Source organism: Paramacrobiotus metropolitanus, unplaced genomic scaffold, assembly GCF_019649055.1.
Source record: "Paramacrobiotus metropolitanus isolate TYO unplaced genomic scaffold, Prichtersi_v1.0 Parri_scaffold0000267, whole genome shotgun sequence".
Classification (NCBI taxonomy): domain Eukaryota; kingdom Metazoa; phylum Tardigrada; class Eutardigrada; order Parachela; family Macrobiotidae; genus Paramacrobiotus; species Paramacrobiotus metropolitanus.
Window position 1 is genome coordinate 57,594 of NW_026570487.1, and position 22,884 is coordinate 80,477.

A 22,884-nucleotide genomic window follows, 5' to 3' on the forward strand; every position below is an offset into this window, starting at 1 on the left:
TGCCATTGCAGAAACGGGATGTAGAAAACTTTTCACAATACTATATAGCACGTTCGCGTTATAAATTCAAGTTCTTTAAACCTGAACTCGCTTTTGGTGACCGTAGTCCTTCAGCTAGCTAATTGTGTATGTACTGAAGGTCTGTACGAATGCTTTTTGGTGTGTATGTGTCCATTTTCAGCTGAACTTCGTTTCCCATTTTGTGACAAGCATCTCCAACCATGCGTTCAAACGACAAGCTCGATACAAGAGTGAGTGTTTTGGGTAGCGATCAGCGGATGCGCTTTGGACGTGTAGTGGACATTGCAGAAGATGGCCTCTTCGTTGATATGTTCTGTCCAAATCGGCGACGTGAGTTTGCGCCCTTCGGCTGTGTCTTCTTCCCGCGTCCTACGACCTTATACGATCTGGGCCAGTTCTTGATCGCTCAACGGACTCTCATCCCGGGAGAAGTTTTTAGTTTTGATTCCGGAGACGCCAGTGGGTACTTCCTTCCACAACATTCCGTGATAAAAAGTTTTACGCAAATAAGCACTAAGCCCGTCATGGTAGAAGCGCAAACCGATCAATTGGATGCTTTGCCGCCTCCTGTACAGTGTATTCGCGTAAAATAGTACTGCAATAAAAGTTGAATGAAAAGTCTGTAAGGTAGCAGATGAAATAGAAGTAGCAGTAAAAGAGCTGGAATTGACGATGAGTCAAATAAAAACGATATAAAAATATACTGTATATCATAAATATCCCAAAAAAACAGCGCTCAGCACTGTTTGGCCTAACCACTGAGAGCACGTGGCATAGAAAGTCCAAGAATTCGCCGGTTCAACTTTTCAGTTCATCAGTTTTGAAAAAATGATATTGGACAGGGAATTGCGGCATGCGACAATAAATTCCAGATCATTATCCAGTGCCTAGGAATTTCGTGGCTTGCGGTGGCCCAGGAAGAAGTCAGCGAAAGACGATCTCGCCTACGTCAGTGAGCATTAAACTGCGAATGCCAAGACCGGCGCCGTGTAGATGGATAGTACGCAGTCGGATTCCGCTTATCGAGTAGAATTTGGTGACATTGTAAATACAGGGTAAATAGTATCAAATGCAGCGTAACGGCATTATAATGTCCAACTCCAGGGTGACCTAAGTCCTAAAATATTAGCTTAAGTACCCTAAATGGTGTTATGATACTTTATATGAGCATCGATTACAGCGGGCGAGGTCTGCGCGCAATGAACGTCTTGAAGTCAATTTTGTTTTCCCGTCCTAGAGGATAATATACCGGTCGTTTATTGCCGACATCGACATGTGCAGTAAGTGTGTGCTTTGGAAATCATTAGCAAATTCTTCGAATTAGTACGCACATACTCGCGCTTGCCTTCACCCTCCTTTTTGCGGCCCGTAACATGACGATCGCGTGGAAAGGACGTTACGTAAAGTCGGGTAAGGGTATAAGCAAAATTAATGTAAAATTGACACTATCAACCTGCTTAGTTGTGCACGTATGTACGGCAGTGCAGTTTATACAGCAAGTTCTCAAAGGTGAATTGCTTTCCCATGATTTTTTATTATACGTATTACTCGTATTTGATTTTCTATTATCATTTCTGTGCAGACGATCACGTTAGAAGCCATGAAATATAATTTATACAAGAAATAATGCTGGAGTACACAATCGTAAACGACTGCTTATGTTTCGTAATCCGACAGTTAAATTGTTTACAGGACAATTCATGCAATGGCAACTTTTCAGCTACTGCTAGCGGAGTGGATTACAGACTTTACTACTGATAACGAACTGCTTCAAAATCGCTCATGTGATTAAACATTAACAAAAGCTTGCCACATCGCCATCGCATACGTACAAAAAACTTTTGATTAAGAACCTAGAAAGTTCTTAGATAAAAGGTGAACCATTCGTACAACTATACATTCAGATGTTTCCGCTCCAGCTGGCATGCCAATGAAAATGTCATAATCATTACTGCAACATTGGTGGTCTTATTTGTACGGCTCCACGAAGAATGACATGCCATAAGATGTACTCGTGCTGGTTATTGGCGAAATATGGTACTTAAAATGCACAACTAGGACACATACACCAATTCACAGCCGATATTTTACTAGTCCTCCGAATCCGAATCAGACTTCGAGAATTACTGGTGTCCTGGCCTGACACGGATATGTTGGACGACTTCGGAGAGGAAATTGTTCTGCATTGCGGAAATGAAACACAAAGCAACACGCGACAGGTTCTTCAGCTGCATCTCCTTCCAGCCATCAACGCACCACCGTTTCTCGCGGTAATGTAAGGAAGGACGCGGATCTGCTGTGTGGCTGACACACAACATCTGCAAACGATTAATACTGGCTTATGGTAGTGGCCTTTCAACTTTCCAAGCGCTGATGATAATTTATATGCAAATTAGTGAAGGATAAAAACATTGGGAGCTGCGTTTTAACGCAAATAAGTGCCTCTATGATCTGAAGGTTCGATCGGAGAAGAATAAACAGTTTGTTTTCGCTTCGAACGGAATGTTGGCAATTTATGTGCACTTGATGCGTTCTTCTTATACGCATTTTGTTGAAAAAATTCTGCATTAAATTCAGAACGTAAGTTACATAATGCTGTACTGGATCTAGCTCAGGCTCACCTTGCACATTTCCCGGTCATAAAAGTCCGTGCCGAATTTCGCTGCTAGGCCGTTGACTACAGTTAACCACGAAGCAAGCCGGGGGGGTTCGGTGCTTGTCGACACCGGCAAACCAGCTTCCAACGCACTCCACATGGCACACCCGAAATCGCTATCCACCTTCATGCCAGCCGTATGGATGTTGGTTTTGAGGTGCAGATATACTGTTTTATCATCGAAAAAGGTATAATCAAGATGCACAGAACAGTTCACAAAGTTGATGTAATCACACGCAATTTGGCGGCACGATGTAATGAAGTAGTCGAGCCGGAAAAAGCTGCGGTTACCATCAACATACACCGCCGTCGGCGCTGCTGTCCCAGGCTGATGAATTTCACAGGCATCATACCGCGCTGCACCGATTCGCAGCCGGCAATGAACACCCACCAAATACAGTGCTTTCAGTCGAACGCAATTGCTGGTTTCCTGTCCGACATACTGCAACATATCCAGCACTTTAAACACATCGGTGTCCGCTAGTAACCGCCGTCGATCGCATACAATGAGGCGCTGTGAGGATGGGCGGAGACATTTGAAAATAGGCGCCGTCAAATAGTAAACGAACCGGTCGGGTTGTTTCGCATCGAATTCGGCGCTGCTGACGACAATGTTAGCAGTCAACGACGGCGAATCCACAATCAAGTCCCACGTGGCGCAGACCAGACGGAGCCGGTTTTGTGTGCAGGTCCCGAGATGGGAAAACGTCTCGCGCCACAATTCCGTCGGCAGGGCGTTTAGTTCCTCATTGACACCACAGTCGACCAACGGTGTCGTCAGCTCGCAAATCATACGCGGAACGGAATCAAGAAATTCCTTTTGCAATTTCGCCAAAGGCGGATCCTACAAACAGAATTTTTTTATGGATCCCAAACAAGAAAGAAAGGCCAATTTGAAAGTTAATTACCGCCCAACGCAAGTCTTCGAGTTGTATGTACCACACATATCCGGTGACCACTTCCACAAAGGGCACGGACGTGCTACTATTCAGAATCTTTAGCAAATGTTCCGCCGGTACAGAGCTTGTAGGCGCTTTAATACAACGTTTGGCGAACGTGCCCTTCAGAACACTCGATGGCCATGTACTTAAATGCCGCATAACTTCGTTAGAAAGCGATGCCGGACGACCATGCTGCGCCCACCAACCGCTCCCCACTCTCCACCGCAGCCGCTCAACGGGGACAATATCCATACACTCCCCGTCCTTTCCCCCTTTAACGATGGCCACACCGTATGCGTTGTGACGTGTACCGCCAGGCAGATTAATGATATCAGCGGGACACCATGTCCACGCACCGGAGGGAATTTTCCGTTGCAGCACTTCCACGGGAACAGATGAAGATGTTTCGGCATAGGCTGTGGCAAGATGTTCTGCGTCTAAAGGTGGTGTCGTGCTGCAGCGGAACACGCGGTGGAACGGGATGAATTCGCGGCGTTGGTCACGATGGAGAAAATCGATATGCAGCCCCTTGTCCGTCACATCCACGACGCGTCCATAGCGTAACTGGTGGTCGTCAGTGAGAACATCCACGCTGCTGGATGAGCGGATTCCGTTATACATGATCTATTTTGCGGTGAAAAGTCATCTTTTTCAATGCCGAAGTTAAATGTACAGAATAATCACATGACATATTGTATTAGAGCTAGACGTAGAATGTATTAGATGCCCGCCTCTAAACGATTTAAATGCCTTACAATTGTGCTAAATAAGGAGTAGTCCGCAATGGCTCACGCGCAACAGCGCCGATTCCTTCACGTCTAGCAATCGAGATTTATTATACTGATACAAACGACAATGGCAACAAACGGCAACATTCCTCGACGTTCCATGACTTTCAACGCTTAAAGGCTGTACCACGGTACCAGCGCACGTGCGGAATGCCCAAAATAAAGTGCCACCTCTGCGATGATATCATGCATTTCTTCCGGCTGGTTTCAAAGTGTTCACTGTGCCGAAACGTGTAGTGTTTGCCAGATTATGCCGACACACGTCTGTCTACTGTATCGATCAATACGGGTGCCTAAATAATGCTTTTCTGTTGCGCGAAATCATGCGCGACGGTTGGAACGGAAAGCACGGATGGAAAAGAATAATTCATGAACGTTAAGCGGCGCCAGGACAGTGCGAATGGATCACCGGGATAAAAATTGTTAAGAAATATGGCAAAATTTTGCTAGCGAAATTGCTTGAATGGGATGAAAATTTTACGTATCATGTATGCCTTTGCCTACCTAAGTAATGCTAATGTTTTTACGGCAAATTTGGCTAAAATGATTTCTTAATTGCCACTCGTCAGTGCACGTAAATACGAGTACTTCGCTTTGACCGATATTTCGTACGGTTGCACTGTTCGACTTGCTGTTGCACTGTTGCACGAATATTTCTAACACTCACCACACACTTTTGCCCGTGTTGGTCTGCGAGTCTAACACTCGGCATTTCAGTCGGCGCATTTAGTCGGCCTTAACATGCTACACTGCGTCCTACATGCTGCAGCCTACGTAACGCATAGACATTTCAGTTATCCTGTTCAAGTAGTCGCCGGGTAAAGCGGCTGTTTACTCGGCCGAGTGTTAGAAACATTGATCCATACAGTGCAAGTGTTCGAAATAATGGTCAAAGCGAAGTACAGATAGAGTGTGTGTATTTTACATGATTATGCAAGTATATATAAATATGTAGAACTGTACATATAGGGGGAAATCGATAGCTTACTATACACCTTCCCTGTACTGCTCCAGTCATTCGTATGGATTTCCACGTCATGGCTAAACAGGGGTTTTTAAAAGCGCCACATTTATACCTCCACATTGATTGCTGTAAAGTCGCTTTAGCAAGCGTATCTCGAAATGCGCATGAGTGATTACCTTCAAACTGCCCTGTATTCCTGGAAAATCTCTTTCCTGTTTTTTACATGAAGATTCACAAAGACCTCAGAGTTAAACGTTAGAAAAACGAATTTTATGGACTTCAGGCGCGTGACGCAGGTGGCACCGCCCGGAGTGGCACCGTGATTTGGCTCAAATTTTGAAAGTTTTCGAAATCTTCCATCCTTTTGATTTTCGATTTTTGGGCGAAAAAGTGGCTTCTTCTGCGCAACGTTGGTTGCAAAATGAAGAATAAATGGCGGGAATCAGTTTAAGTGTTAAATGTGCCTTTTTGAACCAGATTTGTACACGTTTCCAGGATTCTGCCTGCGCGACGCACAGCAAAATGCAAATTATACTGTCACTGCACTGACTGCAGCACTTTGTTGATTATATAGATATAATATATTTATATATTTATATATATATATATATTTATCACTACCGCGGCCCGCCTTACACGGTACATGTACCTGCATCAGTGTGCAGGTATAAATGCAGTGCTTTTAAAAATCCCTGTTCAGCCATAACGTGGAAATCCATACGGATGACTGGAGCAGTACAGGGAAGGTGTATAGTATGCTATCGATTTCCCCCTATACAGACACGGAGAAGTTGTTCAGCTTTGAAAAAGAGAAGTTTAGCATACTGCAAAGGATGCCGTAATCGTGTTCGTATTAAATCATCGTAATGCACACTCAATCAGCGCATTACTGGTTACAGCGCTTTAATAATTTGGATTTACGTACACGTACATTACATAAAGTATATAACCGGATACGAAATTAACGACCTGATACATAAACGCAAGCATTCTTTCCTGAGACGGGGATGAAATCAAAAAATTTATTAAAAATTAACAGATAATGTTAGTAATAAGTTCGTAACAAAGTGAACAATGAGTTAACAAAAAAATCCGCAAAAAATTAAGAAAACAAATCTCGGTTTAGCAAGGATCTGGAACACTTAGAAAGGCCAGTTATTCATTAGTTGGATAAGGAAATGCAGGGCCATACGCGACAGTTTCTCCACTTTCAAACCCTTCAGACCGTTCACGCACCACTTCTTCCCGCGGTAATGCAGCGGGGGACGCGGATCCGCCGTCTGCGTCACACACAGTATCTGCAAAAAAGAAACCATGTTGTCGTAAAGCGCATAGCCTTGGAATGTGTCGGCGATTCGCCGCAGTGCTACCTTGCGGATCATCGAATTCCCATTGAACGCTGGATCTAATCTTATATATAGGAATTTTAACCAGTTAGATAAGCGACGCAATTCCGTGCCACTGGGCGCTGACAACCCCGCTTCCATGGCGTTCCACAGCGCGTAGTCTAAACGTCCCGTAATACGCTGTCGACTCTTCGTAAATTTCGTCTCCAGCTTCAATCGACTCGTGTATTCCACAGTGATACGGCAACGTATTAAGTAGATATCATCGCACGGAAAATTCCCGTGGGGGAGGCTGGAAAGCGGGCAAGGATTGCTGGCGTTAGCAGAAAGGTGTTGATGATGCTGGCATTGAGTTCCTTGTTGGTGCTCATACGGGCTGCTCCGCAGATACATCTTCAGTCCGACGAGGAAGATGGCCTTCAACCGGACGCCAGCACTGCGCAGTGTAATAAAGTTCAGAATTTTGAGCACTTTCATAATGTCTCTATGCGGCAACCACTGTTTTCGATCTGCGATGATAATGTGGCGCGTGGATGGGGAAAGATGCTTGAAGAGAGCTGCGATCATAAAATAGGCCCGACCAAGTCCGCACAGTTTCGACGAGGTGAGTGCCGCGCTGTCGAGCAAAGTATCTGCCTTCAGTAAAGCCGAATCCAGAAGAGAATTCCAAGTTGCGCAGACAGGGCGCAGTTTGGTCTGCGCTATCGTGTCCAGGTGTGAGAAGACTTCCGTCCACAATTCCGTCGGCAAAAAAGCGACTTCCTTCACTGCTGAAATCTGGACTAACGGTTCCGAGATTTGTGAAACAGTATCAATCAACGCGCTGTGAAACTTGCTCAGATTTTCCTACGAAAATGCACGAATAAATGTCGGTGCTGGTAAATATGAATCAATAGGACAGCCTGTCTTTTCTTACCAGTTCCTTAGTCAAATGCACACTGTCGGGCTGCATTTCAACAGCGCATCGACGCTGAATGTACACCACGCAGCCGTCCGCAATGTCCACACATCCGGCTTGGGCAGCATACCAGTGCTGATAATTCATTCCACTTTTCTGCTGCTTCAGTGCTGCTGTCAATAAATGTATGGGACAACTTTCCGGTAGCTGTAGAGCGCGCTTGACGAACGTCCCCTTCGCCACGTATTTTGGAAGATTCCCGACTTCGGCATCAACAAGGGTTTGCAGCGCACTGCCCTCCTTTTTCCAGCGGATACGGGACATTGGGACCAGAACTGCACACTTCTCGGGATTCCCGTGCTGTATAACAGCCACGGCGTATATGGAATGCGCGATGTCGACTTCTCTCATGACTAGCTGCGCGGGGAACCACGTCCACGCACCCGATGCACAGTCGCGCACCAAGACTTCTGCGGGCAGTTCAGGCGGAGGATTGGTGCGGGCCCGGTCTTTCTTGTCCATGTATCGCCCATCATCATTCAGGAATACTCCCTCAAAAGGGATGAATTCTCGTCGGCGTCCGGGGCAGAAGAAGTCGATAAAGGGCCCGTGGTCCGCCACATCCACCACGCGTCCATAACGAAACAGTCCGTCTTCGCCCAGCACGTCTACACTGTTCCACGGTCGGGTTCTTGAGATCATTGCCACAAATCTACGACGTAACGATACAAATCTTTAACGTTGAAAAAATTAGAAGTGGCAAGAAAGCAAGTCGCTTCGCTCTGCGTTCTCAAAATATCCAATGTTACCGTAGAAAAATTCTGAGAATTTTGCTGCAGGTGGATTTACAATTTTACAGCGTTGGCAAAAAACGCAGCGTGCGGCTGGCAAGATAACGTGATCGCCAACCGGAATGGGCGATGTGCACTGCGCTACCGATACAAGTGCGCTGCTGCCAGAAAGCAACGTGTGTACACTGTACAGACTGTCACACACATACTGTACTACAGTACCATGTTTGTACATGGTAGTACAGGTGTTAGTACACGCAACGCATGCAGTGGCAGGCACTGGCAGCACATCATTCTTTGTTGTAAAGCGGTTGGTTGTACTGTACCAAATGTTCGTTTGAAATGTGTTTTTTAAATTCTGGACATATTCTTTTTAAGTGTTGCAGTGTGTATAGTACCCCAACCATTTCCTCGTCCTAAGTAGCAAAACACGCTTCCCATTTGTGGTTTCAATTTGTCAACCATGTTCAGCACTACGTACACTGCAGGAGTTCCGTTTAATATAAAAATAAATATTGTCCATAAAATGCGCATTAAAATTCACCAGAAATACAATACCATCAGTTCAACAACTGGTATCGCGGCATCGATTTCACGGTCAACCTGCCACAACGTTTTTAGCGACCAGACTTTAATGCGAAAAAATAAAAACAATTGATTTTAGCAGCAATTGATAAGAAAAAAAGCAATGCAATTTGAAAATGGGCGTAAAAACACAACTGCTTACGTATCCTTCAGACGTTAACAAACTGTGGGCAAAACAAAAACGATTACAAAACAATTAGCAACATTAAATAAAATTTATCCAGAGGAGCTATATTAATTTCCGCCACACACCGCATAGATTGATCCCAGAATTTCAGTTTCACACATCGGCAACAAAAGAATAAAATGTAGCAATTGTTAACAATTAATTTCATGATGAATCTAACCAAACTGCTACGGGATTCAGCACTATGGAGACAAGAAACAGTCAGGCAATACACTCATCAGTTGGGTGAGGAAATCCTGCCCCAAACGCGACAAATTCTCCACTTCCAAACCCTGCAGGCCGTCCACACACCACTCCTTCCCGCGGTAATGCAGCGATGGACGTGGATCCGCCGTCTGCGTCGCACACAGGGTCTGCAACAAGAACACACAGTTTCCGTTGACGCTTCCACGTTTGCTGACCTACGCAGTCTTACCTTGCGGACCATGGCCAGATATCGTCTTGCCTGCTTCGTTAACTGAACGCGTGCTTGAAGTCCTGTCAACCACCCAGACAGGCGATGCATTTGCTCGTCACTCAACTCCGCACGTTCCGCTTCCATGGCGCTCCACAGCGCACCGCGAAAATCGCCGGTAAGACGTTGACGATACACTGAGAACGCGGCCGACAGCTTCAACGGATCCGGGCGATGATACCGGGTGGAGATGACGCACTCAAAAGTGGCAGTGCAGTGTACCAGTTGGATATTCTCACACGGCAGACTACGGCATGCCATGATGGAAGTCGATGCGCCAGAAGTGTCGTCGGAAACGGGAACCTGATGCGGTTTACACTGCGATTTCAGATGGTCGTCATACGAAGAAACCAACAAACGGAAATTCAACCCGAACAAATGAACGATCTTCAACATGATGCCGGCACTGCGCTGAACAATGAAATTCACGGTGTTGCACACTTCCACAATGTCCCTTTCTCTCATCCACCGTCCGCGGTCAGCCACCACCACGTGCTGCGTTGAGGAATTCAGGTTCTTGAAGAGCGCAGAGATCAGAAAATACACCGGCTTAATGTCTCCATACACGTCTGCCTCGGTCAATGCCGCGCTGTCGAGGACAAAATTCGCCATCAAAGAAGCCGAATCCAGAATGGCGTTCCATGTTGCGCACACGCGGCGCATTTTGGCTTGTGTCATAATGTCCTGATGTGAGAAGACTTCCTCCCACACGTCCGTTGACAGTACATCGACTCCAGCGTCTGCTTCCTCTGATATTGAAATCCGAGCTTGCGGTTGTGGCATCAGTGAAACGGAATTCAGTAGTACGTCATGAAAGCGCTTTACAATTTTCTGCAAATGTAATACCGTAAAAATTACAACTCAACAATTACTGCAGCAAAACTAGTGGTTATTTACCAGCTCTTTTGCCGGATGAATACCGTCGGGTCCCGTTACAGCACAGGAACGACGTTGAATGTACTCCACACAGCCGTCCACAACCGCCACTCCCACAGTTTTGACAGCAAACCAGTCGAAGTAGTAATTCATTAAGACCGCATTTTTACGGTCTTTCACCGCTGCCTTCACTAATTCCGTCGGAGATCCATCCGGCAGTTTAACACTGCGCTTCACAAAGGTCCATTTCCCAACTCGTGGCAAAGCTGTCGGAGGAGGTCTCCGCCCATCCGTGGGCGCCTTCCAGCGGATACGCGCCATGGGAACAACATCCGCATATTCCCGCGGTTCCCCGCGATAAACGACAGCCGTGCTGTAGTGGGCGAGCGCGATATCACGGGCCGGAATGAGTAACTCCGCGGGGAACCACGTCCAGGCACCGGACGCCTCGCGCATCAGGACTTGTGTGGGCAATTCAGGCGTGGGATATTCCTTAACCATATCGCTGCTGTACCAGTATCGGCGGTCGTCCAGAAGGAAAACACGATCAAAAGCGGCGAATTCCCGTCGGCGATTGGGGCAGAGAAAATCGATGTAAAGACCCTGGTCCGCCACATCCACCACGCGTCCGTAACGAAAGAGACCGTCGTCGCCCAAGACGTTCACGCTATTCCATGAGAAGGATTCCACAGCCATTGTCGACAGCTAGAAATGTTCTAGGGCTTCTTAAGTTGCTCTTCCTTGAATCAAGAACGAAACTGTTTTAAATGCATCATAAAAATTAGTCAGTACTCTGCAAGGTCTACACAGCAAGCCAGCGTACAGCTGACTTTCTCTTCAGGAACTCTGATAAAGAAGCTCTTGAAGGTAACACTACTTTAAAGTAAAGTTTTAGCATCGCGAATCATCCTTGATTTCTAAAGAAATCACGATAATCAAAATATGGAAGTCCCCAACTTCCAACACCTAAAACGAAACCCTGCTGAATTCAAATCCAGCTGACTACCATCACTCACTTTTTGCACGGGAAAGGCAGGCTGCTCGGACAATTTGTCCAAAACAAATAGCACTGTAATGTATTAATCGTAAAATAAACTAGGCGATAAGAATCAAGATAAGAACTCCGTTCTGCTTTCTAATGCTGTAAAGTGTTCGACATTTGAAAGTTCCTGAGTGCACGCACGCCACGCAGGTAAGTACTTACTGTACTCGTATGATCACAGCGTCGCAGAGTCAGGCTGACGGGATGACGTGATCGCCATCCGACATGGGCGGTCTCTACCGCGCTAACGCTAAGTAACAACCGTTAAGTAAGTATCTTATTTTCCATTAATTAGCAACAGTAATTCAACTTTATCTTACCAATAAACAGTTTTATCTCTTAGTAGTTTGTCTTCTAATAATTATTTTCTTTTTATGATAATTTATTTCCTTCCTTCCAATAATTACCGGGTGGCTGAACAAAATGGCAGTTTCCTGTTTTTGTTTGTTTCTCGCAGACCCTTTGTCGCACCGTAAATTCTTTAGGCTTATTCGATAGAGAATTTTATTAGCTACACAATTTTTAAAATAGTTTTTGAAAAAATTAGGCCGTCTTCGTTTGCGACGATGCCAAATGAAACCGTCTGAAATGTTTCTTGTCCCAGCTCACAAAACATAAAATCTTGTGCCATTTTTCCGCTTTCGGACTTTTTGAACATTTTCAACTGCTTCATTTAGCAAAACATGTTTTCTCTCAATAAAAAAAAAAGTTGCGGACATGCTGCATATGCTGAACGGGTTATGCAGTGATGACACACTGTGACTTTTCCAAAAAATGTCGATTTTTTGTTAGGCATTTTCGAGCATTTTTGGTTAAAATTTTTGGCTGCATCGCAGGTTGTACCGAAAAATGCGAATTTAACTTTGACATGTAGCTAACACACTGCCCTTTCAGAAAAGAAATTTAGCCAGGGAAGCTTTTAGAGCGCTGGTTAGAAATCTGCTCTCAAAAACTTTGTTTGCCGGTTTCACAAGAATTACTCGTGCAGAGTCTGTTATTCAGCGCACTGGCCAAGCACGGTTGCTAGAATACTGCAGTTTCTTACAGTAAAAAACGAGAAACAACCCCTCTACCAGAAACAGTAAAATAAAGTACATTAATGTCGTTAGTTGAATAGCAAAAATTTTTAATTTAGAAACGGGTAATTTTAGATTTTTGCTTCTAGGACATCGTCCAAACCCAGCCAGTTTTACAAAACAATTCATAAAAAATTTCAGCCTTATGGTAATTTTGACTTTACTTAACTTTCTTGTGTTGAAAGCAATGCTCTATTGAATGAAACTCGGACAACGTCAATTAAGTGCAGGACGGATCCAGCGCACCATGATAAAACAGACGGTCATTTTGTTCAGACACCCGGTAGGTCCCGTAACACTTCCGTTTGTGTTAATGGGGATAAATCATAATTATTCATTTGATTGAATTTCCTGGGCGAAGCCTTTTTTGTATCTGTACATACCGCGAAAAAAGGTTTATTTAGAACGCCTAGTATAGTTCTCATCTTCTGTTGGTTAGGCATTACTTTCGGTAGTTCTAATCTGTACTTATTTACCTTCTCGCTTAAGCTTATCAGGATTTGTTTCTTTCCCTACTCGAGTACTGTATTTACACAAGTTTAAGAGCCACCAAAAGGGCGGAAGCCGTAAACAATAGCGCGCGGCTTCTTTGAAGTTCAAAAAAGCCGTCGGATATTCTGCGCGCACCCGGACTTATTTGTGGCTCTTAAACTTGCTAAATACAGTACGTATCGAGTATCAAGAAGTTAAAAGGTGCCAAAATCATTTTGCGATTAGCACCGTCCGACATAGGCCATGCACTCGCACGACAATCTCAATACCACCGTGAACGTTTAGGATCGATCAACGCATGCGCTGCAGACGAGTAGTCGTAAATCCGTAATAGCAGAAGATGGTCTCTTTGTCGATCTGTTCTGTCCGAATCGGCGACGTGAATTTGCACCGCTCGCGTGAATTTGCATTTGCACCCGCGTCCTACGACCTTATACGATCTGGGCCGGTTTCGACTGCATTCTGGGATGCTTTGGAGTGGCACTACCCGTGTTAAAATTTAGGACTAAAATTTAATGGTCGCGCGCGCTCATATCCACATTCCGTACGCATGCAGTGAAGCACTGTACTACTAATTGGTACTTTGAAATATCCGGCTGTCGTTTAGTGCACAGCACGCGACGATTTAGTTCTAAATGGTACCAACTGATCAGCAGCGGTACTGTCGTCTGCAAGGTAAAACAGGCAGTGACCCTTGATTCATCCTATTTATGACTTTTGAAAACTGCGTTCTGAAATCTTCCATTGCAGGTACTTTGGGAGGCGCATCAGGATGTTCCGCGTCTGTCATCGCATTACCGCGCGAAGAAATAGGAGCGTGGGCGCAAACGGCTTGCAAGATCTGCAATGGAAGAAGCTGTCGCGGATTACTCGGCATTTGTTCGTTAAACTACAAAACTGGAAGGGAACTGCAACGGATAATGGATTTTGATTCGGGCGTGAACAGTTCGAGTCCTAGCAGTCGCCCTTGCTCAGTATGCCAGGCCGTAGTGAACGCTGTCGCTGTTTTCTCAGGTTTTGTAGTTAAATTACTGTATCGTTTAGATTTGGTTGACTTCCATCTCTTTTACTGATACTGTAGACGAAATTGCAGTTCTCCCTCTCTGATCTTCGTTTCGTTTCTCTACAAATTTCTGACCCGACACATTGCCGACTTGTAAATTCGCTATCAGAGGTTATCAAATTGCAGTTTCTGAACGAAACCGTTGCCGAACTTGCCGTTATATTCCGTGCCCTTTTTCTGGAAACTGTTAGTTTCAGATGGAAAAAGAAACAGAAAACTAATAATCTTATTAATCTCGATAATTACATAATTTATCTTTACGAAAAGTTGATAAATCCATAAGCTAGATTCGCTATGTTAAGAAGACGTAGGTAGTGTATCAACTTAAAAAATTTGGGTATTCGCAACATGTTACACAAATTTAAAAGAAACTTGATTTTATAAGGAAAACCCAGTATAAAGCATATCCTACACCTTCGTACCCAAATAACAGGTCCATTGTGCACAGGGCGATTATTGAATTATCAAAAACACTAGGAGAAAAGTGAATCAGATAGGATCTGAGAGAAAAGCAAAACATGTAATTCCAAACAATTTTATACGAGTAAGAAGCAAGCCTGACAAAACACATCCTAGCGCCTATTGCTAAAATTATCCAAGAATGCGCATTGTGCATGTCATCGCACAGTGCAACCTCCCTTCCGAGCCGTCTTCTTCTGAACCTCAACGAGAAAGTGTAGGGTAATGCGAGACAATTTCTCCCACTGCAAATCTCCCAGACCATCGACACACCAGTTTTTCCTGCGGCAATGCGCTGACGGACGAGGATCGCACGACTGTACCGCACATAGTATCTGTAGACCAAAATGTCTGCTGAGTAATTTCTAAGTCGTTGCAGAACGAGTTTTAGTAAATTGCAGCTAGCATTTGTACCTTGCAGACAACTACTATAAGGTTTTCCTCATCCCTTCCGTGCGGTTGCAACCGCTGCTGCAGCCGCTGGAGCTTCTGCGCACTCGGAATCGGCAGAGCTGACTCCAGCGCATCCCACAACGTGCTGCCGAAATCACCGCCTATCTGTAATTGCGCGGTGCGCATGTCGATTTTTAATCTCCGCGTCAAACTTATCCGTTGACCACCGATAATCCGATTTCATGTGAGAGCTGTACACCAATGAAACCGGACAATCGCGAAGTAGATGCGTCGCACGGAAGACTGCGGCATCCGGCAATGAATTCCTTCATCCAAAGATAGTAACCCTTGTATTCTAAAATGCACTCTGCACTTGGCTTTGGCCTGCGAATAAAATCGAGATGGCGGCCTGCACCGGCCGTGTACGCACTAGTGACATCGCCGTAAATCATTAGTTGCAGTTTGACGCAGCGCAAATGAACGCTAGGTAGTCGAATTCGGGTTTGATCAGCAACATACTGCATATTATGTCGCCTACCATCATCACGCCATCCGCCGACGTCCAGGTTCGGTCATTGAGGCTCGTTATGGCAACGCGTTCCGTGCCTGGGCGTAAGCGTTTGTGCACAGTCGCCAAGCTGAGACAATCATCGTAATCTCTTTGGGTGTAATCGTCATTGCGGATGACCATCGTGGAACGCAGCGCTGCCGCATCCATAATGTGGTTCCATTTCGCACACACAGTCCGCATCTTCGTCTCCGCCATGGTTGGCAAGTGGGAAAAGACCGTCTGCCACAGTTCCGCCGGCAGTGCTATCCCGTCGCCAGCTACCGGAGCCTGTTCTTTTAGATATTTGACAATGCCGACCAACTTTTCATGGAAGCGGTCAATATCTCCCTGAAAACCGTTCAAAACCTGCTACAAAAAACGGTTGACGTAACGGAGCTTCTCTCAGTACCTGCAACTGTGCTGTGTGTCTTTGATCAGAAATCTCTTTAGCACTGAGCTGGTAAACATATTTCAAATTTCAACTTCCCGTCATCGAGGTTCACCACGAAAACAGGCGAGTAGAAGTTGAGATCGCAGCTCTTCAATCGTTAACGATTGAAGAGCTGCGATCTCACGTTAAACGTTTAACGAGCGCTTTGGTTTCTTCCGTGGTCAACGAGCGGAATTCTTTACCTACATCCACATTACGCGTGACAAATGCGCCCGATAAATTCCTCTGCTGGATGCGGGCATGAAGCAAAGGATGCACTTCGAGGTCAGCAGCCGAACCCTGCCCGTTGGTGTTTTCCGCATCCAGCGCTTTATGCTGCTCAGTCAGCCGCAGATAAACAGGCAGATCGCAAGGCTGTCGAATGCGTTTCGTGGGAACGATGTCGGAGCAGTGCAGTCCCGTGTGCGAACTCCGCCAGCGAACAACGGCCCCTCCGCACACTTCATGAGGCCAGCTTTGTCGTGCATAGCGTAGGTAACCATGCACCCAAATCCAGGGATCCGAAGGCGTCTCCCGCACCAAAACCTCCACCGCGACGAAGGCTAGGTTGTAGCATGAAAAATCCTCGCTTCTTTCCGATTTACTGGACGGGGGGAGGGAGGGGAGGGGGGAAACGCTGCCGAAAGGCACAAATTCACGTTCTCGATTCGGACATAGAAAGAGACCATCGTTCGCCACGTCCACTACTTTCCCGTAGCGCATCCGCTGATCGCCGCCCAGAACGTATACAGCGTTATCGTGCTTCGTAGTGCTCAGCATAGTTGGCGATTTTAGGCAACAATTTTGAAAGCGTAGTTCTGCTATTGAGGACGAGCACAACGGGCTGCAATGCACACGGATAAAATCTGTCAAAGTCGAAACGAATAATACGTACAACGGTACAAGGAGGAAATTTGCTGCGTAAATAAGATCTTCACTGTACACCGTATGGTCCGTATCGTAGAGCAATGATTAATGTAGAGCAACAACAAAGCAGAAGCGGAACGACGTGGTCATTGGTCATAATACAGTACTAGTTTATGACGCTGGCCACTTTTGACCTGTATTTCATAGCGGCCAATGGGGATAGACCCGCTGAATCGACGCCACCGTAGTACTGCAGATTAAGGAAAACATAAATCATAAAACGGTTTTAGAAAGCGTGCTACGCTACTGGTATATGCCTATATGGGCACACACAACTGATACAAGTGATCTAAATATTTCGGAGGAATCTATTGCGACGGTTTAGGTGGTTTCTGTCCGCGCTTGCGGTAAATCTGCAATAATTTCGTTAAAGAAAATACAGCGGGTAGCTCCCGACTTCCTGCCAGTTACGGCGTTGGCATTCCGATAAGCTTTACATGCAAGCAAAGATGTACAGTACTGCATATGGAAGAACTGGAAGCGTAGAAATTTTCTTGTTGTACTAATACGTACAAGCCAGTCAGGAAGAGGAATTCACGGAAGTCCATATATCCGCGAAATACGTAGTTTAACTGCTAGCTGTGTGGTAGTTATGTTCAGTCAAGAAACGAGCCCACAGCCACGTAAACCGGTTTATCAAGACCAAGAACAACCTCACTCAAGTGAGGCAAGGACTTCATAAGTTGGACGAGCAGATTCAGCGTAACATTTCCTGGGACCGTGAATCAAGAAATAAAATTAAAAAAGTTATTAAAAATTAACAGATAATGTTAGTAACATGTACTTAACAAAGCCAACAAAGATTAAATTTTAACAAAAACATCCGCGAAAAGTTAAATAGATTAATCTCGGGAGCACGCACTGCTACAAAGCCTGTACATGGTCCGGCACGAGCGCAACCCGAAACAATTAACAAGGCAAGGCCTTCATCAATAGGTTGAGGAAATGGAGTGACAAACGCGACAGCTTCTCAGGATTCAAACACCGCAGACCGTCCACACACCACTTCTTCCCGCGGTAATGCAGCGAAGGACGCGGATCCGCCGTCTGCGTCGCACACAGTGTCTGCAAAAAACACGCATGCTTCCGTACAGCGTAGTGTTTGATGTATCGGTGACAGTGTTACCTTGCAGATCATAGCAGTGTATTTCTTCCAATCATCTGGCATTGAATTTGGACTTTTAACCAGTTCGTGTTTCGTTTTTTCGAATTTTAACCAGTTGAAGAGACGACGTAACTCCGTATCACCGGGCGCTGACATTCCCGCATCCATGGCACTCCACAGCGCGTAGTCTAAGCGGCCAGTAACGCACTGTCGACTCTTCATAATTTTCACGTCTAGCATCAATCGATCCGTGCATGCCACAGTGATGTTGCATCGGATCAAATGGATATCATCGCACGGAAAATTTCCGCGTGGCACAGTGGAAAGCGGGCAAGGATTGCTGGCGGAAGCAGAAACATGTTGATGATACCGGCATTTAGATTTTTGTTGGTGATCATACGGGCTTCCCAGCAGAGACATCTTCAGCCCGACGAGGAAGATAGCTTTCAGCCGGATGTCGGCATTGCGCAGTGTAATGAATTTCAGAATATTCAGCAATTTCGTAATTTCAGTTCCCGTCAAAAAATCTTCTCGATCAGCGATGATAATGTGATGCGTGGATGGGGACAGATGCTTGAAGAGAGCTGCGATCATAAAATAGGTCCGTTCAAGATCTTCACAAAGATCCGACGAGATGAGTCCGGCGCTGTCGAGAACAATATGCTCCTCTAATCCAGCGGAATCCAGAATACCGTTCCATTTTGCGCAGACAGTGCGCAGTTTGGTCTGCGTCACCGTGTCAAGGTATGAGAAGACTTCCCTCCACAATTCCGTCGGCAACACAGCGACTTCATCCGATTCTAAAATATGGACTACTGGTTCTGGCATCCGCAAAACGGAACCAAATAACGCGTCGTGAAAACTGCTGAGATTGCCCTGCAAAACCCCATGACTATTGACAACGCACCGTAGCATAACACGTCCTTCCTTACCAATTCCTTAGTAAATTGATCAACAGCGTTTTCCACTGCAACAGAGCATCGACGCTGAATGTACACTGCACAGCCGTCCGCAGTGTTCACTGCCTCAGCTTGGGCAGCATACCAATGCTGGTAATTGGATCCACTTTTCTGCTCCTTCAGTGCGGCTGTCACTAAATGTATGGGACAACTTTCCGGCAGTCGTAGTGGGCGCTTGACGAACCTCCCTTTCGCCACGCACTTTGGCAGATTCCCGATTTCGGCCTCGACCGGGGACTGCAGCGCACTGGACTCCTTTTTCCAGCGAATACGCGACACAGGAACCACATCTGCGCACTTCTCAGGTTTTCCTTGCTGAATAACAGCCACGGCGTATTTGGAGTGCGCGATGCCGACTTCTCTCACGACTAACTGCGCGGGGAACCAGGTAAACGCGCCCGATGCAGTGTCGCGCACCAGAACCTCTGCGGGCATTTCAGGCGGAGGATTGGTGCGGGCCCGGTCGTTTTGGTCCAGGTATCGGCCGTCATCATTCAGGAACACCCCCTCAAAAGGGATGAATTCCCGGCGGCGTCCGAGACAGAAGAAGTCGATGTAAAGCCCGTGGTTCGCCACATCCACCACGCGCCCGTAACGAAACAGGCCGTCCTCGCCCAGCACGTCTACAGTGTTCCACGGTCGGTTTCTTCGGATCATTGCCACAATTCTATGATGTGACAATTCAAATCTTCGACGTTTTAAAACAAGCAAAGTGTCAAAGAAGCAATTAGTTTCTGTTTGCGCCCTCAGAAAACTATCAAATTTAATGTTACCGTACAAAACAGAAGTCGTACATGCGGATCTACATTTTTGCAGCGCTGGCAAAATGCAGCGTATGACTGGCAGGATAACGTGATCGCCAACCGGCATGGGCGGTGCGCACTGCGCTACCGGAAAAAATGTGGCTGCCAGAAAGCTTGCAGCTGCAGGCTGGCAACACAGATGTGTGCAGATTTTGGACAGATTTTGTTAAGTGTGCACCCAAGTTGCTTCCTCGTCCTAAGTGGCAAAACACCATTTCCAGTTTTGTACGTGGAAATTGTCAACCATGTGCAGCACTACGAAACGCGATAACGCTGTGTACATTCTGGGCAGCGATCAGCGGATGCGCTACGGGAAAGTAGTGGACGTGGCATACGATGGCCTCTTCGTCGATCTGCTCTGTCCGAATCCTGGTTGTGAATTCGCGCCTTTTGGCAGCATCTTCTCACCCCGTCCAATCAATCGGATGGATATGATGAATTTGTATGACCTACAACAGGCCGTCGTCGCAGTAGGGATTCTGGTGCGGGAGACGCCAACGGGTCCATGGATAGACGTCAACGGTCCATGGCGGACCCAAATCATTTGAGTGCCTGGTGAAATGTGTCATGCGCTATGAAATTGGCCACACGAAGTATGCTGGGGGGCCGTTGTGCACTGGCAGAGTTCGCCGGCACAGAACGCGTTGGCATAACGTGCCTCAGTGATCAAGCTGGACGTCGGTGGATGGCGCGATGATGGTCGGCGACATGTGCAGTAAGTAGCTGATCCAACCGGAAACACTTGTGCAACGGGACACTGTCCCTCAAGGCATTTGACATTCCAAAACATAATAAACAACAAAGGTTACACGGAAGATGGTGTATTTGGTAAAGAAGAATCATTAGTACAGTATAATCTATCCACATTAAGTACGGCTAGACAAACAACAGAAATCGTAAAAAGTAAGCACGCGGCTGGGCAAACACAGAAATCATGAAAAGAAAGTACATACAGTGAGCAGAAGATTACGGAAGATCACATCTTGTTGGTTATGTGAGATATTACATATTGGCTTAATGAACTGAGTAAAAAGGAAGGGAAGGGATCGCACTGGTGTCCAGTGTCGATCGATTGTGCCCTATGCGATGACATGCACAATTCTGCTCCAAGGAATGCTCCAAGGCTACAGCGTTGGTCGCTAGGATGTGTTGTCAGGCTTTGCTTCTTACTTTGTATAGAATTTTGAATCACATATCTTGCTTTCTCTGATCTTGTCCGATTCATTTTTCCTCGTATGTTTTCGTCTGATTCACTAATCGCACCGCCCTGTGCTCGATGTGCTTGTTATTTGATTTGGAGCAGAGCGATACATTTTGCGCTGTGTTTTCCACTTTTCCTTATAAGAATAAGTTTTTTTTAAATTAAATCAATTGTTTTGAAAAAATTGCTGTAACACGTTTCGAATGCCCAGACTTTCGAGTTGCTAACTGGCTACAGGCACTACGTTTTGTCAACGTCATGTGATACGAATTTATGAACTTTAGTAAGATATTATTATTTATTGCGTGTTTTAGCCATTTGAAACTAACAGATTCCGGATGAAGTGCACGTAATATATAAGCAACGGTTTAGCAATGTGATAAAAGTCTGCAAAGTTTGAAAAAGTTTATTGGTCAAACATTCGTAAAGAAGCGTAACGAAGGCCAGAGAGTTTACGTGCCGACAATAAAGAACGGTTTCAAAATGGTCGGAAAATGATAAAATGAACTTCGGAGCGCAACAGAATACTGAACCTCCAAAAGTCTATCTTACTGTAATTCGTCATACTCAACAACCGGAAGTTGCGGGCACAAATGGTTTGTGAAGCGTAGTGTATACAAAGTAACAAATTTCGCGTTTGCGGAAACAATCAGAAACGGGAAAAACAGTCCAGCACCGCCCGGCAGACTGACGATATCAGCGGGACACCATGTCCACGCACCGGAAGGGCTGTTCCGCTGCAGTACTCCCACGGGAACCGACGAAGATGTTTCGGCATAGGCTTTGGCGAGATGTCCTGCGTCTAAAGGTGGTATCGTGCTGCGGCGGAATACGGTGTCGAACGGGATGAATTCGCGGCGCTGATCGCGATGGAAGAAATCGATAAAGAGCCCATTGTCCGTTAGTTCCACGACGCGTCCGTTACGTAACTGGTGGTCATCGGAGAGAACAGCAGTGTAAATACACTGCGGGATGATCGGATTCCGCTGTACATGGTCGATTAAGGTGCAAGACAGGTTTGTTTTTGATGCCGAAGTTTAATGTACAGAATAATGACATGACACTGTAGCTAGACGTACAATGTATTCAATGCCCGTCTCTAAACGAATCAAAGCCTTACAATTGTGATGAATAAGGAGTAGTCCGCAATGGCTCACGTACAACAGCGCCGACACCTTCGCGTCTAACAATCGAAATTCGTCAAACAAACGACAAAGGCAACATTCCTCGACGTCCCATGACTTTCTACGCTTTACTAGGGCTGTACCACAGTACCAGCGCACGTGCGGAATGCACAAACTAAACTGCCACCTCTGCGATGATATCATGCATTACATCCGGCTGTTTCAAAGTGTTCACTATGTCAAAAGTGTAGCGTTTGCCAGATTATGCCGCCAAACGTCTGTCAAAATCGATTGATATGGGTGCTTAAGCAATGCTTTTCTATTGCGCGAAATCATGCGCGACGGTTGGAACGGAAAGCACGGATGGAAAAATATCGTTCATGAATGTTAGCGGCGCAAGGACAGTACGAATGGGGCACCGGGATGAAAATTGTTAATATGGCAAAATTATGCTAGCGAAGTCGCTTGAATGGGACGAAAATAGATTTTATATACCCTGTTTCTAATTTCGATTTTCCTGTTTCGATCGATCAGCTGGAGTTTGATTTGCTGTAGTTGTTCTGGCACTGGCAGCGTGCACTTCTGCCCATTGCCAACCTGGTGCTAATGTTTTAAAGGCTATTTGGCTAGGATGATTTCTTAATTGCCACTCTTCAGTACACGTACATACGAGTACAACGTATGTTAATCTTGTGTTGAACTGTGTAGTAATGGCCCCCGTAATAATCTTGTGCAGAACTGTATATGCAGAAA

At 45.8% G+C, this 22,884-nt stretch overlaps 4 protein-coding genes across 8 annotated transcripts; all 4 read right to left on the reverse strand.

The window, feature by feature from the left end:
* Nucleotides 1-1,699: 1,699 nt before the first annotated feature.
* LOC129601707 (uncharacterized) lies at nucleotides 1,700-22,227 on the reverse strand. 3 transcript variants are annotated; one of them, XM_055500576.1, is made up of 4 exons: nucleotides 22,128-22,227; nucleotides 3,586-4,242; nucleotides 2,643-3,521; nucleotides 1,700-2,339 (listed from the first exon to the last, which is right to left on the reverse strand). In XM_055500576.1, the coding sequence occupies exons 2-4, from the start codon at nucleotides 4,237-4,239 to the stop codon at nucleotides 2,145-2,147; spliced, it is 1,728 nt and encodes a 575-aa protein (XP_055356551.1). In that variant the 5' UTR covers nucleotides 4,240-4,242; nucleotides 22,128-22,227; the 3' UTR covers nucleotides 1,700-2,144. The 3 variants fall into 3 exon arrangements, with proteins under 3 accessions (XP_055356551.1, XP_055356550.1, XP_055356549.1); XM_055500575.1 differs by lacking the exon at nucleotides 22,128-22,227 and adding an exon at nucleotides 4,374-4,454; XM_055500574.1 differs by lacking the exon at nucleotides 22,128-22,227 and having other exon boundaries at nucleotides 3,586-4,365.
* On the reverse strand, nucleotides 6,352-8,441 carry LOC129601709 (uncharacterized). The gene is made up of 3 exons (XM_055500579.1): nucleotides 7,633-8,441; nucleotides 6,741-7,562; nucleotides 6,352-6,668 (listed from the first exon to the last, which is right to left on the reverse strand). The coding sequence occupies exons 1-3, from the start codon at nucleotides 8,314-8,316 to the stop codon at nucleotides 6,513-6,515; spliced, it is 1,662 nt and encodes a 553-aa protein (XP_055356554.1). The 5' UTR covers nucleotides 8,317-8,441; the 3' UTR covers nucleotides 6,352-6,512.
* On the reverse strand, nucleotides 9,027-15,611 carry LOC129601706 (uncharacterized). Of its 3 annotated transcripts, none has more exons than XM_055500571.1 (4): nucleotides 15,571-15,611; nucleotides 10,529-11,212; nucleotides 9,593-10,462; nucleotides 9,027-9,530 (listed from the first exon to the last, which is right to left on the reverse strand). In XM_055500571.1, exons 1-4 carry the CDS (start codon nucleotides 15,574-15,576, stop codon nucleotides 9,360-9,362), a joined length of 1,731 nt encoding a protein of 576 aa, XP_055356546.1. In that variant the 5' UTR covers nucleotides 15,577-15,611; the 3' UTR covers nucleotides 9,027-9,359. The 3 variants fall into 3 exon arrangements, with proteins under 3 accessions (XP_055356546.1, XP_055356548.1, XP_055356547.1); XM_055500573.1 differs by lacking the exon at nucleotides 15,571-15,611 and adding an exon at nucleotides 11,524-11,672; XM_055500572.1 differs by lacking the exon at nucleotides 15,571-15,611 and adding an exon at nucleotides 11,524-11,672 and having other exon boundaries at nucleotides 10,529-11,247.
* LOC129601708 (uncharacterized) lies at nucleotides 17,559-19,785 on the reverse strand. The gene is made up of 3 exons (XM_055500577.1): nucleotides 18,977-19,785; nucleotides 18,066-18,920; nucleotides 17,559-18,004 (listed from the first exon to the last, which is right to left on the reverse strand). Exons 1-3 carry the CDS (start codon nucleotides 19,658-19,660, stop codon nucleotides 17,849-17,851), a joined length of 1,695 nt encoding a protein of 564 aa, XP_055356552.1. The 5' UTR covers nucleotides 19,661-19,785; the 3' UTR covers nucleotides 17,559-17,848.
* Nucleotides 22,228-22,884: the final 657 nt, after the last annotated feature.

Excerpts from the sequence above, each read along its gene's own strand:
- LOC129601707 (XM_055500576.1), bottom strand. The coding sequence starts at position 4,239 with ATGTATAACGGAATCCGCTCATCCAGCAGCGTGGATGTTCTCACTGAC. Across the intron at positions 3,522-3,585 it reads TCGAAGACTTGCGTTGGGCG|GATCCGCCTTTGGCGAAATT; the intron begins GTAATTAACTTT and ends TTCTGTTTGTAG. Across the intron at positions 2,340-2,642 it reads ATGACCGGGAAATGTGCAAG|ATGTTGTGTGTCAGCCACAC; the intron begins GTGAGCCTGAGC and ends AATCGTTTGCAG.
- LOC129601709 (XM_055500579.1), bottom strand. The coding sequence starts at position 8,316 with ATGATCTCAAGAACCCGACCGTGGAACAGTGTAGACGTGCTGGGCGAA. Across the intron at positions 7,563-7,632 it reads TGCATTTGACTAAGGAACTG|GAAAATCTGAGCAAGTTTCA; the intron begins GTAAGAAAAGAC and ends GCATTTTCGTAG. Across the intron at positions 6,669-6,740 it reads GGAATTCGATGATCCGCAAG|ATACTGTGTGTGACGCAGAC; the intron begins GTAGCACTGCGG and ends TCTTTTTTGCAG.
- LOC129601706 (XM_055500571.1), bottom strand. Across the intron at positions 10,463-10,528 it reads TTCATCCGGCAAAAGAGCTG|AAAATTGTAAAGCGCTTTCA; the intron begins GTAAATAACCAC and ends TTACATTTGCAG. Across the intron at positions 9,531-9,592 it reads ATCTGGCCATGGTCCGCAAG|ACCCTGTGTGCGACGCAGAC; the intron begins GTAAGACTGCGT and ends TTCTTGTTGCAG.
- LOC129601708 (XM_055500577.1), bottom strand. The coding sequence starts at position 19,660 with ATGATCCGAAGAAACCGACCGTGGAACACTGTAGACGTGCTGGGCGAG. Across the intron at positions 18,921-18,976 it reads ATCAATTTACTAAGGAATTG|GGCAATCTCAGCAGTTTTCA; the intron begins GTAAGGAAGGAC and ends GGGGTTTTGCAG. Across the intron at positions 18,005-18,065 it reads ACACTGCTATGATCTGCAAG|ACACTGTGTGCGACGCAGAC; the intron begins GTAACACTGTCA and ends TGTTTTTTGCAG.